Source organism: Gadus morhua, chromosome 9 (assembly GCF_902167405.1).
Source record: "Gadus morhua chromosome 9, gadMor3.0, whole genome shotgun sequence".
Classification (NCBI taxonomy): domain Eukaryota; kingdom Metazoa; phylum Chordata; class Actinopteri; order Gadiformes; family Gadidae; genus Gadus; species Gadus morhua.
The window spans coordinates 8035495-8051920 of NC_044056.1; the positions used below are offsets into that span (position 1 = coordinate 8035495).

Consider the following 16426-nt stretch of genomic DNA (forward strand, 5'->3'; position numbering starts at 1 on the left):
GGTTATTTAGAAGCAAATTTTAGAAGTATTCCCAATAATTTCATTGTAAAGGCAGTTATATCCCTAAAGACGGAATTGGTCCAAGAGTCAAAAATGTTTAGCATCTAAAAGGGCATGTCTACCAAGTTTTAGAAATGCTCCTCCAGCAGGGCTGCATGGCTGGTCGTTTGACAGTTTGAACGTGTAGTACAGCGCCCCTTGTGGACGAAATGGTACCATAACGTTAATACAAATGCCATGGACGTACTTGAAATCGTTTGGGGAGTTAAAGAAGTACAAACAGTATAATAGATGTCTACAAAAACTCTCTGAATACCTAGGCATTTTCACCCTGGAAGTACCTTGTTTGATGAGGATCCTGTCCAAAGTCTATTATATTACAATATAAGACAATACAATGTCAGACAATATAATACACCTATTATTTTCTATTGCAGTCTATTTTGTTCTATTTGTGTGGGTAAATTGAGTGTTTAACAACGTCCCTCAGATGTATGTCACTCGAGGGCCTAAGCTGAGCATAGCATAATGCTAATTAGGCTCCCGGTACCTCCAACCAATCATGTTGCTCCGCGCTCTAAGACGGTCTCTCTGGTGTTGTTAAAGGGTAGCAGGGCAGAGGATCACTGAGTGACAGCCAGATGGCCACCCTGGCTATCTCCTTTAACCATCCTGGCTATTCCACTTGACCGTTTGCTGGCAACTATTGTGGTTTCTTTCCTCTCAATCCATGTTTAATAAATCTAAACTCACCGTATACTTTATTCAGATGACTCAAGTATTACTGGCTTATTTAACAAATGAAAGAAACCAGAGACAACTTTATTTAAATTGTACTGCATGTCGATCAAGTCAAAGCCAAACACAAAGACAAACATTGACACCAAAATGAGTTTGGTATAGAAGTCAATTGTAATCAAACATCTCTGTCAATTTAAAAATTCTGTTGGCAATGTCAGAGGTACAGTGAAATATCAGTGATGTCCAAAATAAGTGGACTTATTGTACAGCCAATGCATGTCTCTGCATGCATGACTGAAGTTTGGGTCAGATTTGTATCAAATGTGATCACTTTGAGACGGCTAACAGAGGTCAATGCAGGGAAACTCACTAGTTATAGGTATGAATGCAAAACAGTGGACCTAAATATGAGCACAACGGCTGCTTCATTTACCAACTCTCGGTCTCTAAGACCAACACATCCCTAGAACACATATTTCCTTTAAAGCTATTCTGCAATAGTATTGTGTTATAAAAGCTTTTAAAATATCGCTTTCCTACTCACAGTAAGCCTGTCTATTTTGAAGAAAGCTATTGGAAGTGGAATTCAACACAAATTAAATGGCAAACGTTTTCTGGGTCAGCCCAGTAGGCCTTTGGGCTGAAGGGAGGAGAACTGTGTGGATGGTGCACTAGCCCACGGGCACACATTTCTAAAAGACCATATGGCTCTCTGATGATACAGCAAGATGAGAGGTCTGTCTTATAAACCATACACTGTACATTTTCTATAGAACCATTGCTGGTTGAATTGTCGCACCTGACTTCATTTGATAATTATGTCGCTTAAACGGGTCAAGAAGGCAAGCTCAGAATGCAACGATAACAGAACGATCGGGTACAAAACTAATGTAGAACAAAGCATTGTTTCAGTTACATGCCTCGTTAGACCAAATGAACTCATGTTTAATCAGCCGCGCAAATTAGTTAGCGCGCAGAAAAAATATGTCTCTCAGCCCTTAAAGGTTCCAACACCACCCTCCCCTCACCATAAAAATGAACTCGCACCATGCTGACAGACATCTCTCAAAGAAGATAAAGGTTGCGTGTGCCTTTAAGAGAACAATGTCCCACGCTACATGTCTCGCTCTGAGCCTCATATGTGGTGGTTGGCATCAGCTGTCCTCAGTGCAGTGGGTAGAGCAAGGACATGTTTTTCCTTCATATTGTCGGAGCAAGGTAAATATTGGAAACATCTACCGATCACAGGGCAAAGAAGGCGACATCAGAAGAGAAAGAGAAGAGAAAAGGATAAAAAAAAAAGACAAGAATTGAACTTTTTATTCAAACAGCCTATATGGAAGTTGATGAGGGTTTTTCTTGGGGTAAATACAATTAGACACTGAAACAACAAGCAAACCAGGATCGCTATGGAACCACAACCTGCCTCATTCCTGGTTGCTGTCCCGTGTTTCCCACCACCACCACCACCATCACCACCAACACCACCAACGCATCGTCCTCCTAAACTGGACCAGAGCAACTTCAAGAGGGTCGGACGCAGAGAGGACCCCGATCCCCACCCCATCCCGGGGCTGCCAGCGGACATCCTCCACATGAGGGTGAAGGAGGGCAGCAAGATCCGGAACCTCCTGCGGTTCGCCACGGCTCGCATGCAAGGTCCGGGCCAGGGCGGCGGCGTTGGCGGCGGCAGTGGCGGCGGCGGCGGCGGGGGGGCCCTGAGGCAGGTGGTCTTCACCGGGTCGGGCCGGAGCCTCACCAAGACCATCACCTGCGTGGAGATCCTGAAGCGCCAGGTGGGCGGGCTGCACCAGGTGTCCAAGCTGTGCAACAACACGGTGAGCGAGGCGTGGGAGAGTCTGCGGAAGGGAGTGCCGGGGGTAACCATATGCCGCACGGTCCCGGCCCTCACCATCCTGCTCTCCATGGACCCCCTGGACCCCCAGGAGCCTGGCTACCAGCCCCCACAGAGGGACCCTCATGGTCCCCCTTCACAACATATGGCCCCCGGGGCAAAGAGGGTCCGCCTGGAGGAGGGAAACAGAGAGCTACCCTCCACGTCGTCGGTTTGACTCGGTCCTAAATGACGCCAACTGGGACCGTTTTTTTCGTAGAGATGTTGTTAAAATGTTGCAGCTTTGATGTTATTACATTTTTTGTAAATGCTGGAGGGATGACAATTTAAATCACAGTTATAACTTAAATTGAAATATTTGGGATATCTGTTATGCTAAATTGAATAAATAAAGCACAATATATGTATGTTCATGGCGTGCTTCATTATCTTAAACTATATGTATCTCTGAAAGGAGCGTAGGTCTACTAACCATGCAAACACATGCAGGGACGGCATAGTAACCATGCCAACACACAAGACCACAGCAAGGAGCAGATCACAGGGCTCAGAGGTACAGAGCCTGCACTTTAGGGCTAATGAATCACAGCTTTTCGTTTTTGGTTTTGCCTTTTCTTTAGGTTTCAGTTTCATTTTGAAATATAAAATGTTCCACTATATTTGGTTTATATTTTGTTTATAGTATAGGCCAACTCAACAGTGATACATTTTTCACTTTGTAACTATTTTACTGTAGATAATAATAATAATAATAATAATATAATAATAATGATAGTACAAATATAAATAACCATAATTATAATTATAAATATGATCAAGGTCTATTATTGATTTCTTCCGGAAATTAATGAGGAAAAAACGTGTATTTAGTCTCCTGTTTTGACTTTTAAAAGTACACCTTAGAAGTAGGTATTAGCATTATCTTTGTTATGAGCTAAATATCCAATATATCATTTAATTGATAACAAATACTATGTTTTACTTCGGAATGAATGACGACGGATACTATACAAATTAACTGAAAATTGATTTAAAAACCCGACAACAACCCCCCGACCGTAATATCGAGCAAAAAATGTACTGCATTCATCCTTGACAAAACTGGACAAATAATTGGCCTGATTAATCAATACAATAATTTCTCGGTCCATGTTTGGCGCTTGACGTTTTACGCATGCGCATTGTCCACATCCCTGTGGTGTACGTGAGCAGCGACCAGGGTCGTGTATTCTCTCCGAGCACGCCGCAGTCCTCCTTAAACATCATGTTCAGAGCAGCCGTCCGTCTCTCAGCCTCCGGGATCCGGAGTTTAACACGGCCGCAGCCAGGGTGCCAAGGTATTGTCCATTCATCTACCATGATTCTCTTGTACTTGTGGATTAACACCGGCTCCTTGCGATGACTTATCGGCTAACATGTGAGCTAGCTAGCGTTAGCTCCGTTGAATGAATGTTGCGCAAAAAGGGAAAGTTAAAGACTGTCAGTACGTGAAATACTCGACATTGTCTATGTTGTCATTTGTGTATGTGGTCTTTGGAGGTGGGGTGTTGAAACGGTCACATTTGTGGTGAATAAGGTGTGTGTCCTTGCCGTGACCCATTCGGGCCCTGCTAGCTTCTAGCTAAGCCACAACAACACAGCTAGCGTCCGCTGAGCCGATCGTAATGCGTCAGTATACATGGTACTAGTCGTTAACTGGTGACCTACATACTAACCGATCATGGTCCTTAAATACACCTTGTCGGGCTTTCCGAGTAGCTCATACCCCTGGCTTTCTGGGTAGCCAGGTCACGTCCATTTCGTTGGCATAGATCCAGCTGGAAGGCAACGTTTTACCTTGCTTGACCTTAGATACGTTATGGCTGTGCATTGCTTGGATTTGCTCTGTAAGAGTGGACTATTGACACCGTGTTTCCGACCTCACTGAACTGTTTGTACTTCACCCTGCAGGTGCCTTGGCCGCCAGATGTTACTCCCATGGGAAGGTGGAGACGGATGAGGAGTTCGATGCGCGCTGGGTTACCTACTTTAACAAGCCCGACATCGATGCATGGGAACTGAGGAAAGGTAAGTGCAGGAAAATGGCTGTGTACACAAAGTATTTAGCCTTTGATACTGAGAACAAAATGCTGCTCTGTCACTGCTTTAGTGGGGGTAATTGTCTAGGGGGCAATGATAAGGTAAAAGGGTGGATTGGCTTTGTTGTTACCGTAGCTGTTAATTCAGCCCATCGCCACTCATTTTATTCATTAAATTTAGCATGGGAAATAGTCAATGTCTTACACAAAAGCATCGGGGTCGAAGACTTGGCTTTGGCTTTCTGCTCCGACCATTTCACAACAGAAATGAGTTTGTCGTTTGCTGCGCAACACAAAACAGCGAAACAGGAGTAGGATGGTTTTTACTTCCTTATCTCAAGAGGCAAGAGGCGCTATCAGATACGCCTGGCGAGCTGCCGAGGGTTCTGTTGAATGTGAGATCTTGTATGATCTTGTACGATCTTGTTTGACCGTGGTGAGTACAAGAATAGCCAATAGAAGTGTTAAAGTGGGGCATTATCAACTTTGTTATGGTACAGTTTACCTCCAACCCTTTATTTATCCTTCTTCATTTAGCATTTCTGCACACCGGGAGTGATGGTTGTATCAAAATGTAAATACATTTTGTCGTTTGTGTTGTGCTCAAACTCAAGTTTCCTATCCTCGTCCTTCCTCAGGGATGAACACCTTGATCGGGTATGATCTTGTTCCCGAACCGAAGATCCTTGACGCGGCTCTGAGGGCCTGTCGCCGGCTGGACGACCTAGCCAGCGCCATTCGCATCTTGGAGGCTGTTAAGGTACTGTAAAGGAATTAAGGGCTTGGGGAGTTTGTTACATTTTGTAATTGATAACAGGGAAATGGACCCTTCGTCTCTGTGATATTGGGTCAATATTGGTTGTTTTTTGGTGGATTCAAACTATGTTGATTTTCCCCCCAGGACAAGTCTGGCCCCCACAAAGCGATCTACCCTTACCTCCTTCAAGAGCTGCAGCCGACTTTAACAGAGCTTGGAATTTCCACACCTGAAGAGCTTGGCATTGATAAATTATAAACGGGTATGTGTTAAATCGTCTATTGTTTTTTTTCTTCTCGGCTCTTTCACCCACCCAAACCTTGTTCCAAATCTCACTTTCTTCTACTTTATTTCAGTTCTGACAAAGTGGATACCACCAAAACCTCTGTTTGGGACATCTTGTGTTTATCTTCGCCTTTTGGAATTGTGTGCTATTTAATTTGGCCTTTTATTAAGTTCTTATGCTTGTAATATATATTGATGAACCTAATAAAGGACTATTGAACTAATAGAAAGGTATTTTTGTGTCAAACATGTGTTTGGGTAACTTATGTAATTGACTACAATGGCATACTCCTGTTTGTCCACTAGAGAGCAGCATTTCCTGTGAATGTAAAAGCAAATCATTTTACTGTACGCTTCCTCAATCTGCATTTCAGGGAAAATGACGTCATAATAAACTCGATTCAATAAAATGTGTTTTTAGTTTATTTTTGTACGCTTGTTATTGAATGTTGCAAATGTTTGGATGATTTTTTTAATTATATCCCATAATCATACTGCTACTTTATATCCATGTTAGTAAATGGCCGATGTGTGCAATAACTTAACTACTTTATTGTGTAATTTTATTTATGACTATTTATGTAGGGTCTAGAAATACATTTAAAAAATGTTGAATGAAGTGAATCTAAAATGTGAGACTTGCATTGGTCTATTCAAAACGAACAATTACTTGGCCTTTTGTGGTATTTTAAAAGTTACATTCATTTAAGATCGGCATGGTATTCTTTTCATAGTATCAAATAAGGGATTTTCGTTTAAATGAGCACACCGTACTTTCTCTGAAATATATTATGCTAAATTTAAACGTTTTCTTTGCTGTTTAAGAAATATAATTGAATAGAGCTCTAATTTGGACTTTTTAAAGAGCCCCGTTTAGTGGGACAGCAAATTGTAGGCCTACTTCTTCTAAAATCGCTTTGCCACTACCACCCACGTAGATTGCGGTGACTTTTCGAAACCAGTGTAGAAGAGTGACAGCAAATCCAACTTGTGAAATGCAAGCGTGAAATTGTGATTGGAATGGCATTTCTAATTTTAGAGAACATTAATGGTTCTGCGTCTCCTGTCTCCACACTACTCCACATTAACAAAGATCAAACAAATCCATGCTTACATGTAGGTGGTCAACTCATGTTGTTTCCCCTCTACATACAGTATCGTGAAAAGAGATGCATAGGAAAGCGGTCTCCAGGCGCTTGGGGCGGGCCTTTCATTCATTCAAATTGGGGGTGTAGACAATCACACAGACAATCAAAGATGTGAGTGTTTCCACGGGCGGTGACGAGCGAGAGAGGTAGACTCAGCGCTTACTATCCTTTGGCTCAATTTCACCGGTTTCCCCCCCCCACCCTATACGTGGCCGTGCGCTTCACAACACATAGAATCGGTGGGATATGTATTGTTCTTGATATCAACCGTGGCTTGTTATTTGACTTGAGGAAAGAAGCGACAACTAAGAGAAGGCCCTCCGGTCATGATGGATTACTCCAAAGCGCAAATGGTGAGTTTCGACTAACCAGCGAGAGAGAAGTCTAGTCGAGTTCGTTACAGAAACAAAGCGAGCTAAGAACAAGTTATCAGGAAGATATAATGGTACTGATAAATTAGGTCCTTTGTAAATATTTTGTTTTAACGTTGATCAATTATCGAAGCCGCGTCGTGCGTAAATGGACGAACTTTAAAAAATGTATGGCGACCTATAGGCTCTACTGTCCGCGGAAATGGCTTTTCTATACGTGTTGTTGCGGATTCGGTCTGTTGCCAATTCAATTAACGAAGGTTCTTCGTTTTATTTTTCCTAATGTTGTAATACGTGTTCTGGTTGGGCTTACTTCATTTAGTTGTTTTTATATCTGTAACCCAGTTTCTAGCGAACACGGTGTAAACAATGTACTCGAGTAGACCTGGTTTAACCATGTGACTTATTAAAGCCATTTCTAAGCAGCCTATCGGTGGTTGAGGGGAAAAAGAAAAAAACAAGGCATATTTCTTTAAATCTTGCCCTTTGGCTTAATGGAAATGTTGAGAATTTATTGAAACAGATTATTTATGTAACATTTTGTATTCCAATTAAAATGTTCTTCCCCCACTGATCAGGATGGTAGTTCTGCAGGAGCAGCGATCCACCAGGGGAACCCAGCCGGGGTGAAGCTGGAGGCAGTGATGGAACATCTCCAGAGGCAGCTGGAGGCCAAGTTGGACCACCCAGACAAGCAACTCCAGCAAGCCCAGCTCCTCTTCTCCAAACACTCCGCCGAGGCCCGGGCTTTCGGTTCCATCCCAGACTCCTCCTACTTCGGCCGAGGGGCCGCAGACGTCAAAGCACACCGGGTCAGTGGCGGGCACCAAATGTACGGCGTGGACCCGGGGCTGCGGAAGGGGGACCTGGGCGAGAGCTACTATGACGACGGCGGGGACGAGGAGCGCAAACTGGACGAGAGCGAGGGCACCGACGAGATGGACGAAGAGGACGACGACGATGACGAAGAGGACGACGAGGAGGAGGGCGTGCCGGGGATGCAGATGAAGAAGCCGCGTCTCCACCAGGACTCCGCCGCCTACTACTCGGCCCTGTCCCTCGCCGCCTACTCGGCGTCGTCGCTGGCCGCCGCCGCCAAGAGGCCGGCCTCCCCGCCGCCGCTGGCCGTGAAGGAGGAGCCAGAGGAGAAGGAGCTGGCGAGCTCGGCCGAGCGACAGGGCTTCGCGTCACCAGATGGCTTCGCCGACTGGAGCTTTGATGAATCATCCAAACACGTAAGCTCCTCCCCAGTATCTGAGTGGCACTGCTGCCTGGCTTTTATGGCCCTAACCCTCTTTAGGTCTGTACCCCCCCCCCCCCCCCCCCCATCCCCCCTATAGAACGTGGCTCTAGCCTCAGGACCCTAATGCGTCAATAGTCATCAAGTCATGACCCAAAATGAAAAAAAGAAATGGTTCTGCCAATATGGTAGTAAGCCACTTTACCTACCCTTTTGATAAAAACATGGAGCGAGCAAAAATCTGCAGCAAAAGGGGCTAAACTTAAGGAAATAAGCCATTGATACGTGACTTAACGGGGAATCATTAGTTAATTCATGGGCTTCTTTCAAAAGATTAGGGTTTGCATATGCTCTGTGACCCACTTAATAATGCCCTCGCGATTGGCCGAGACCCACCAGTTGAGAATCACTACTTTTGAATATGGTCTTGCAGGGTGGGTAAGGCGGTTATTTGCATAATCACGGTAAAGCACAGGCTTCAAAATGAATCTCTTACTTTCAATACGCAAGTGTAGGCGTTGTTTATGTGTGTGTGTTTGGTGTTAGTGTATGTTTTGTGTGTCTGCTTTCATCACTGTTGAACTTGCACCTGCTGTGTGTTTGGGCCATTTTTGCATGGCGCCGACGTAAGCGCAGAGTTCTTTCTGGCAGAGTGCCCATCGCAATGGTGTTTATTTAAATAGCCGGGCTGGGATAATGGTTTCTGCTGCATCCAACCTCGTGTCCCCACTCATGGATTTTCTAAAGGGATTTTTTTTTTGGAGCTGACTAAGCTAATTAGACTTGGCTCTGGTCCAAAGCTGGCTGCTGCTGAGAGTTTTTAAGGCGTAGTATAGAATGGGAAAGTCAAACTATAAGGGCAGAGAAAAGAGTGTGAAAGAAGCTAAGTATTTGATGTAGAATGGCCAGAATAGCTAACACAAAATGGTTTTAGTCGTTCTTAACTCCAAATGAAACGTATTGTTGGACTTTCTTTGGCATTGTTCCTCAGCAGAGTCTAAACTCGACCGGGATCAAAAGGTTATGAACATGCGGCTTGTTTTTTTCCCCCAACTCCGTCTAAATGTGTTTTTTCTTTCTCATGGTTGGCTCTGTGATTGGTTGTAGGCTATGAGGCCCCACTGATGAGGCCCCTCATCAATACAATAACGATTAGCAGGGGCCTTCGGACAGACAGACAACATGTCACAGCTGCACAGCCCATCCGAGTATGAAGTTATTTACCGTACGCAGCATAGTTATTTTTTATCTTAAGCTGTAAGGTCACCTATTTTGATCACTCAAATCACCCAGCAGGTTTTAGCAATTCAACCACTTTGTCAAAATACATTCATAAACAAGTTCCTCGTTTATTGTTGTTGCATGAGGCATTTTTCCCAGGCTTACTACATCCCCTGCGTTAACCGTGTCGGCCCATAAGGATACCATTGCATAAATTAGCTGTCGCTTGGCAACACTTAATGGCAGCTTGACTCAGCTGCATGTAATCAATAGGGACTATTCCATTGTTATTGAAGGCAGGGAATGAGAATAGTGGCTCGTTTCCTCCGGGGCCGGCACGCGCTAAAGATGAATTGCGTTTCTTCAAAATAATTCATTTAAGTAGCGCAGCGCCATGACTGGTTGTGCATTCTATTTTTAGATTGGGAGATAAATCAATGATGTGGCTTTTTACATTTTAAAAATAAATATCTGGGATGCAGCCTGGATACTCGTTTACAGTAATGAAAGGCTTTTTGATGGGGGACTCTGAAGAGATACGAGATAGGTTGGAGGGTTAAACAAGATTAAACTATTCTCAGGTTACATTGGCTTCTGGAGCACATTCAACCCTGGATGCTTACTGATTATGTAGCAGTGTAGGAACAAATGGGTGGTATGGCTCAAGAAATGTGTTATACATTATTTAAGGCTTATTTTAGGCCTAACTTAAGGCCCAGGTAGACCACCACCACTGAGGCTGTTACTCTAGAATTGTAAGGAATAATTTAGGAATTTATAGTCTTTTTGTTTTCTTGTTTAGAACTTCTCTAAATTATCTATTTCTTTTGTATTATTGATTAAATAGGGATCCATTTTGACAGAAGTAATTCATGTATCAGGTAGATGCAACTTTGTTTTTAGCGGTTGAAAATACATCTGGTTTCAGAGGGCGCTCTTTTATAATGGGGAAATGTGAGGCCTAGTTGTGCTAATTGGACTGTCATTTAGCCAACCTCCTGTTGAAAGCCTTTGTTCGGCTCCCAGGCTGTTGAATAAGCATTGTTTAAGGTGTGGTTGACCACCACCATTAAATGGGATACAATGGTGGATAAAAAGCCCTATCTCCTTACTAACCCCTCACACAGCGAGGGGCCGGATAAGTGATTTCTTCCAGAGAAACAAAGTAGAGGCCCTTTAATTCGATTTGGATAAAAAATTAACACTCCCACCCCCTGTGGTTAGTGATTTTTGAGGGGGCGGGGGCGGTTACAGAGATGGGGGGTTTGTGTTTTTATTGGCACGCTGCCCAGACAGTGGGATCAGTATAATGAAGCCCATAAGGGCTGCATTATGAAACATTCTAGAGTTTGTTGTCTAACATTTTCAGAATATCTTGGGCCATATCCGCAGGTTTTCAAGCCAACAATAAAAAGTACAACAGAAAATGTCCCCCTACAATTTAGAGAAAGACAAAAAGAAGGCGAGGGAGTGGATTGGTGGGGGGGGGGGGGGGGATAAAAAGCTGAATGAATGGAAATGTTCTCCACCGTAAACGTTGAATGGTATCTGGACTCCCATGGCTGTATGTGTGAAAGCTCTCGGAGCCATTAACTGAAAGGTCTTTGTTGATGGATCCACAGTAGGTCTCACTTGGTCATCAATAAAAGCTGGGAAGAGGGGGGGAAGGGATTTATTTACACTTGATGGCCAAAAGCCTGAGATGTTTATCTATCTTTGCCATCAATGGGGCATGCTGGGGAGCTGGAGACTCTTTCATTAGAACGGCCGGGCCGAAGCCATTAGATGTGTCAACAACCCCTAACACCAAGATGGCTCCTCGGGGGTTGGTGCGCTGGTGTTCTTGGTTGCAGCTCCAGATCTCAGAGCAGATGTGTTAAAGTTCTTTTGTCTCAGTTTAGGATATAGAAAAATGAAATGTTTTAATAGTGTTTTCCTGAACTTGTACTCTTATATGATTTACCATTTGAATACATGCAATTAAATATTGCAAAAAAAAAGAAGAAGAAATTACAATTAAATATTGATGAGAGTTTCTTTAATTTAGTGGCAATAACCGTGACGCAGCACACATTGATGTAAAACAGACCAACTGTAATTCTAGACGATGGTATCCAACCATACATATCTGTAGTCGATTTGTAGTTTTCTTGACATTTCTTTAGTTTTATTGACTGTTACATATTAAGAAGTGAACATTGAGAAAACCCCGTTCACGATATATTTTGTGTGGTCTTTTCGTTTCACGTCATACTGTCGCTATGTGACACTCAGTGCTAGTTAGCAGACAATGGCTCTCGGCGGGCTTTTCCACACTGTTGCACACAGCAGCCTCCCACTGTTCTCCACTCGCATTCTTTAACCTCTAACTGTCACCCAGAATGCAATGGGGGGGAGGTGACAGAAGCACAACGTGTCACATTAACTGTTTAATGAGGGCCGTGCCCTTTTATTAATCCCTGTTATGCTATTCACTGGTGATCGCCTGGTGTTCGCCGACATCCGATCCCATATCATGGTGGCAGCAGGCCTAAAACCATGATTATAGAAGCCTGATGGTCAGTCGGGGAGCACAGCCTTTCTGTGTCTTTTTTTAAAATGTCTGGAAGGTTGCTTTTATATAGTGTTATATGTTTAACTCCTTGAGGGGAATAAACAAGGTTATGGCTCATTTCCGCTCATCTGACTAGGGGCATGAGGGTCAGTGTCCTCTGGCAAAATGCGATGTTATATAATGATGATATGTTATGTTATATTAAGGAATAATGTAAAGTAAGGGTCCATTTTGCGGGGTAAGATGAAGATCATACAGGCCCTTACTGGACTGAGGAAGTGGATCAGACGAGGCTATCACAACCTGCAAACTAGCTAAATAATGTTTGCTTCTTTTCTGATGACAGAGAGCCAGCGCTGCTGACCGCAGCGAGGAGAACGAAGGAGGGAAGGCGAGGGGAGAGCCGTCCAGGGACTTTGCAAAGGTCAGTTGGTTTTACAGTTGAACAGGGTTTAACTGGGAAAAACGGTTAATGGTTAATTGTTGAAATGATAATGGCTGATGGCACGACGCTTGAAACAAACTCTTTGACCTTCCAGCTTTACGAGATAGACGGCGATCCGAACCGGAAGGAGTTTCTGGACGATCTGTTCATCTTTATGCAGAAACGCGGTGAGTTGTGCAAGATGGTAATGCGTTTACGGAACATGGCCGCCGCAACAACTATATGGGCTAATCCTTCCAAACGGACCTTTTTTAAACCACACATAAGACTACACGTGCTCGTACTTATTCAGGCACGCCCGCACAACCCTACCCCTACCTTTCCTACCACAAGCCTTCCTCCCCACACCCAAAGCAAACTCAACTCTAGTCTAGATTTGAGGGGGAGGTTAGGGGGTTAAAGGTTATTTCCAACCGGTTTATATACAATGGTTTAACCCTGATCGTTACTGCAAGCGAAGAGGTGAAATAATACATTGACTCTGTAGTGAAACCCTCTTGTGTTCCTTGCACAACCCTCTAATTTCTTCTAGTGTCAAGGTTAGCGGTTCGTCTCACCTTCATCTCGGGACCCAAAAGAGAGTCTTTGGTGGGCCAAACTGGCCTCAGAAAACCCGAGCTCAACCAGAATTTGTACGAATTGAACTGTAGAAACGCCAAAACACCAATTCTGGCATACTCAAGAGTTTTCTGAGGCCAGGTTGCGTCCATGGTTGCCGCTCACCATGGTTCTAACAAACACTGGTGGACTTAATGGTGATGTTTTACGTTGTTGTCGTTTCAACACACAGGCACTCCCGTGAACCGCATCCCCATCATGGCCAAGCAGGTGCTGGACCTGTACCGCCTGTACAAGCTGGTGACGGAGAAGGGGGGCCTGGTGGAGGTGATCAACAAGAAGATCTGGAGGGAGATCACCAGGGGACTCAACCTTCCCACCTCCATCACCAGCGCTGCCTTCACACTCCGCACGCAGTACGTTGATGTCGCCTCCATTTGTACTTTCATTGTTCTGATGGTTCTTTTTCAGGGCTGGTTTATTTATAAAGGTGTAGATAAGGTTTGAACAGTTTCAAAGAGAGCAAAAAGTAGCGGTAGAAGGCAAGATTTGGATAATGGAAACGAAACGACTGAAAAAAAACGTTCCCTCCCTCCTTATCGTCCTTCGCCATTGTTTCACACAGCTGTGTTTGACATGCAAGATGGATTCCCGAACCAATCAGGGAAGAGATGCTCAGACATGAGCAGCAGGCACACAGTCAATCAGAACAGATGTCATCGGAGAGCATTTCACTCCCAAATTTGTAACAGCGAGCTAACAATGAAATGCTAATCCTAAGAAGTGCTATCTACAGCACATTCATTGTTTAACTGATTGGCACAGACGGCACATCTGAAATACAGCTGTCCAACCCCCTGCAGGTACATGAAGTATCTGTACGCCTTCGAGTGCGAGAGGAAGAGGCTCAGCTCTCCAGGCGAGCTCCAGGCAGCCATCGACGGCAACCGCCGCGAGGGCAAGCGCTCGAGCTACACCAACAGCCAGTACCACTACTCGCCGTCGCCCACCGCCGCGCCCCGCTCCGCCCCCCTCAGCGTCCACGCCGCCATGGGCCACAACGGCATAGGCTCCTCCCCCAACGCCTCCTTCAAGATGAACTCAGGTGTGTGTGTGTGTGTGTGTCTCTTCCCCAATCGTAGGATGCAGCCTTCTTCTAAAATGGATTGGTTTTCTTCCTACGCTGTACTTGTCGACCTGTACTGTTGACTTTGTGTGGAAAAAGTAACGTCAAACATTGTACAATAAAACAAACACGACAACACGGTGAATAAGTGAAAAGAACAGTGTTATGCAGGCGCCAGAGGAACGACATCCTAAAACCCGGATGTATTTTTTGAACACTTCCTTTAAACTCTCCTTCTCCCTCACCAGTGGAGTCCTCCACGCCGACCCGACCCAACGGGCGGCCCATGGTGCTGGCTCTGGGGCAGCAGCAGCTGGCCCAGGCCGCCGCCCTGGAGCACCTCCGGGAGAAGGCGGGCGAGGGCCCCGACAAGACCATGGCCCGCATGGCAGAGGAACACCAGCGCCTCATGCAGCAGGCCTTCCAGCAGAACCTGCTGGCCATGGCCTCCCACTTCAGCTCCATGAACCACCTCAAGCCCAGCGTCACCCCGGGTGAGCTGCGGCCATCTAGTCATTCCACTAAACCGGGGGGGGGGTCATTCCAGTGTAGCGGAAAGTCATTCATGGTTCAAATGACTCGTGTTTCCTTTATGACTAATTTTCGTGCTCTATGTTCCCATCCCAGAGAGCAAACCAGACCTGTCTTTGAGTATCGGCACCAATGGGGCGTCCGGCATCAATGTGTCTGTGGAGGTGAATGGCATCGTGTACTCTGGTGAGTCGTGGGAATACACTGCTCTGGCCCTTTCTAGATGGATTGATCTAGCTCGATCTACAGGCCATACAAATCAGCTCTTGACTCCCCCCCAGTGGTCAGTTTGAGACGGTGTTTCTTTGTGTCCCGCTGCAGGAATGCTCTATGCCCAGAAGGCGGGGGGCGCGCCTGTGGTCTCGCAGAACGTCACCCCCGCAGGGACCAGCGGCTTCAGCGCGCTCTCCTCACACAGCCCCTCCTCTTCCTCCTCTTCTTCCTCCAAGTGAAGCGGGGCCTCTCGGACTTCTGTCCAATGAACACACCTGTAACTGATCTTGACACACACACACACACACACACACACACACACACACACACACACACGTTCCTTTCTAATCACCCGCTGTATGGCAATCTTAGTGAAATCCACACGCAGTTTTGTTTCTGTTCATGTGGTCCTATTATTAAAAGGGTTTCCAGGTTATTTAAAAAATGTAAATTCATTCAGACAACACGTTACCTCTTCTGTCTATTATTATATACTATTTTCAAAGCTAGTATCCTCCTTGGAAATGTTTGCTTTTAATACAGTATTAAATGCTGCATACTGGGGACACCCATGACAATTACTAACTCCCACTCTCTGCATATCTGTATATGTATTAAATGTCTGTCAGTGGCTGCCTGAATACCCGTGACCACCTTTGGATATAACCACAAGAAAACAGAACATGAGTGAAAGTGCAGCTAAACCATAACCAAAAAAAAGCCCCAGCTTCATGTTGTGCCTCTCTTTGTGTGACCTTATTCTTAACTCGGCAGTGGATTCAGGCAGGGGTCCCACTACCGAGAAAGCCTACAGGATTTGATATGAAGGGTAATCTTTCATCAGGGAAATGCGTTTACCATTAATACCAGTTTTGGGTGGGCCCATAATCAATAATCCGTTTTGTGTCTAGAAGTTACGGTTTAATATGCATGCTTTTTGGAATCAATTGTATGACGATGGCAGTGATGGAGAATTTAAATCAACAGACTTTGGTGGAAAGTCGCTTTCTCAGGAATTAATTGGTAAGCCAGGTTCTTTCATCAGTGTCGTTATGAGTCTCTACTGGTGTGTTCGTTTTTTACTGTACTCAAGAGAATATATGTTTATTGACCTCACATTTTGACCTTCAGAATATTTTAGGTTTTGTCAAGTGAGCGCTGAAACACACTACCTCATTCCTTCAGAGTAATACATAAGTGCAGTGAGTTGGTGTTATGTATATTTGGACAATCAAAAGGACATGAATCTCTCAATGCAATAAAATGTCTTAACTGTGAAAGCCTGGCTGTTTTTGTCTTTGAC

General features: G+C 44.8%; 3 protein-coding genes across 3 annotated transcripts; all 3 read left to right on the top strand.

Moving 5' to 3' along the window:
* Nucleotides 1–1633: 1633 nt before the first annotated feature.
* Nucleotides 1634–3007, top strand: rpp25a (ribonuclease P/MRP subunit p25, a). Its single transcript, XM_030366372.1, has one exon. It carries the CDS (start codon nucleotides 2151–2153, stop codon nucleotides 2811–2813), a length of 663 nt encoding a protein of 220 aa, XP_030222232.1. The 5' UTR covers nucleotides 1634–2150; the 3' UTR covers nucleotides 2814–3007.
* A 720-nt stretch (nucleotides 3008–3727) lies between these two features.
* cox5aa (cytochrome c oxidase subunit 5Aa) lies at nucleotides 3728–6141 on the top strand. Its single transcript, XM_030366693.1, has 5 exons — nucleotides 3728–3933; nucleotides 4547–4663; nucleotides 5313–5434; nucleotides 5576–5693; nucleotides 5788–6141. The coding sequence occupies exons 1-4, from the start codon at nucleotides 3771–3773 to the stop codon at nucleotides 5687–5689; spliced, it is 516 nt and encodes a 171-aa protein (XP_030222553.1). The 5' UTR covers nucleotides 3728–3770; the 3' UTR covers nucleotides 5690–5693; nucleotides 5788–6141.
* An 809-nt stretch (nucleotides 6142–6950) lies between these two features.
* LOC115551159 (AT-rich interactive domain-containing protein 3A) lies at nucleotides 6951–16403 on the top strand. The gene is made up of 9 exons (XM_030366718.1): nucleotides 6951–7217; nucleotides 7814–8470; nucleotides 12597–12674; nucleotides 12790–12862; nucleotides 13486–13669; nucleotides 14117–14358; nucleotides 14628–14873; nucleotides 15007–15096; nucleotides 15232–16403. Exons 1-9 carry the CDS (start codon nucleotides 7191–7193, stop codon nucleotides 15360–15362), a joined length of 1728 nt encoding a protein of 575 aa, XP_030222578.1. The 5' UTR covers nucleotides 6951–7190; the 3' UTR covers nucleotides 15363–16403.
* Nucleotides 16404–16426: the final 23 nt, after the last annotated feature.

Coding starts and splice junctions, on each gene's coding strand:
- rpp25a (XM_030366372.1), top strand. CDS start 2,151: ATGGAACCACAACCTGCCTCATTCCTGGTTGCTGTCCCGTGTTTCCCA.
- cox5aa (XM_030366693.1), top strand. CDS start 3,771: ATGCGCATTGTCCACATCCCTGTGGTGTACGTGAGCAGCGACCAGGGT. Junction 3,934..4,546: donor GCCGCAGCCAGGGTGCCAAG/GTATTGTCCATT, acceptor TTCACCCTGCAG/GTGCCTTGGCCGCCAGATGT. Junction 5,435..5,575: donor GCATCTTGGAGGCTGTTAAG/GTACTGTAAAGG, acceptor TTTTCCCCCCAG/GACAAGTCTGGCCCCCACAA.
- LOC115551159 (XM_030366718.1), top strand. CDS start 7,191: ATGATGGATTACTCCAAAGCGCAAATG. Junction 7,218..7,813: donor ATTACTCCAAAGCGCAAATG/GTGAGTTTCGAC, acceptor CCCACTGATCAG/GATGGTAGTTCTGCAGGAGC. Junction 12,863..13,485: donor CATCTTTATGCAGAAACGCG/GTGAGTTGTGCA, acceptor TTCAACACACAG/GCACTCCCGTGAACCGCATC.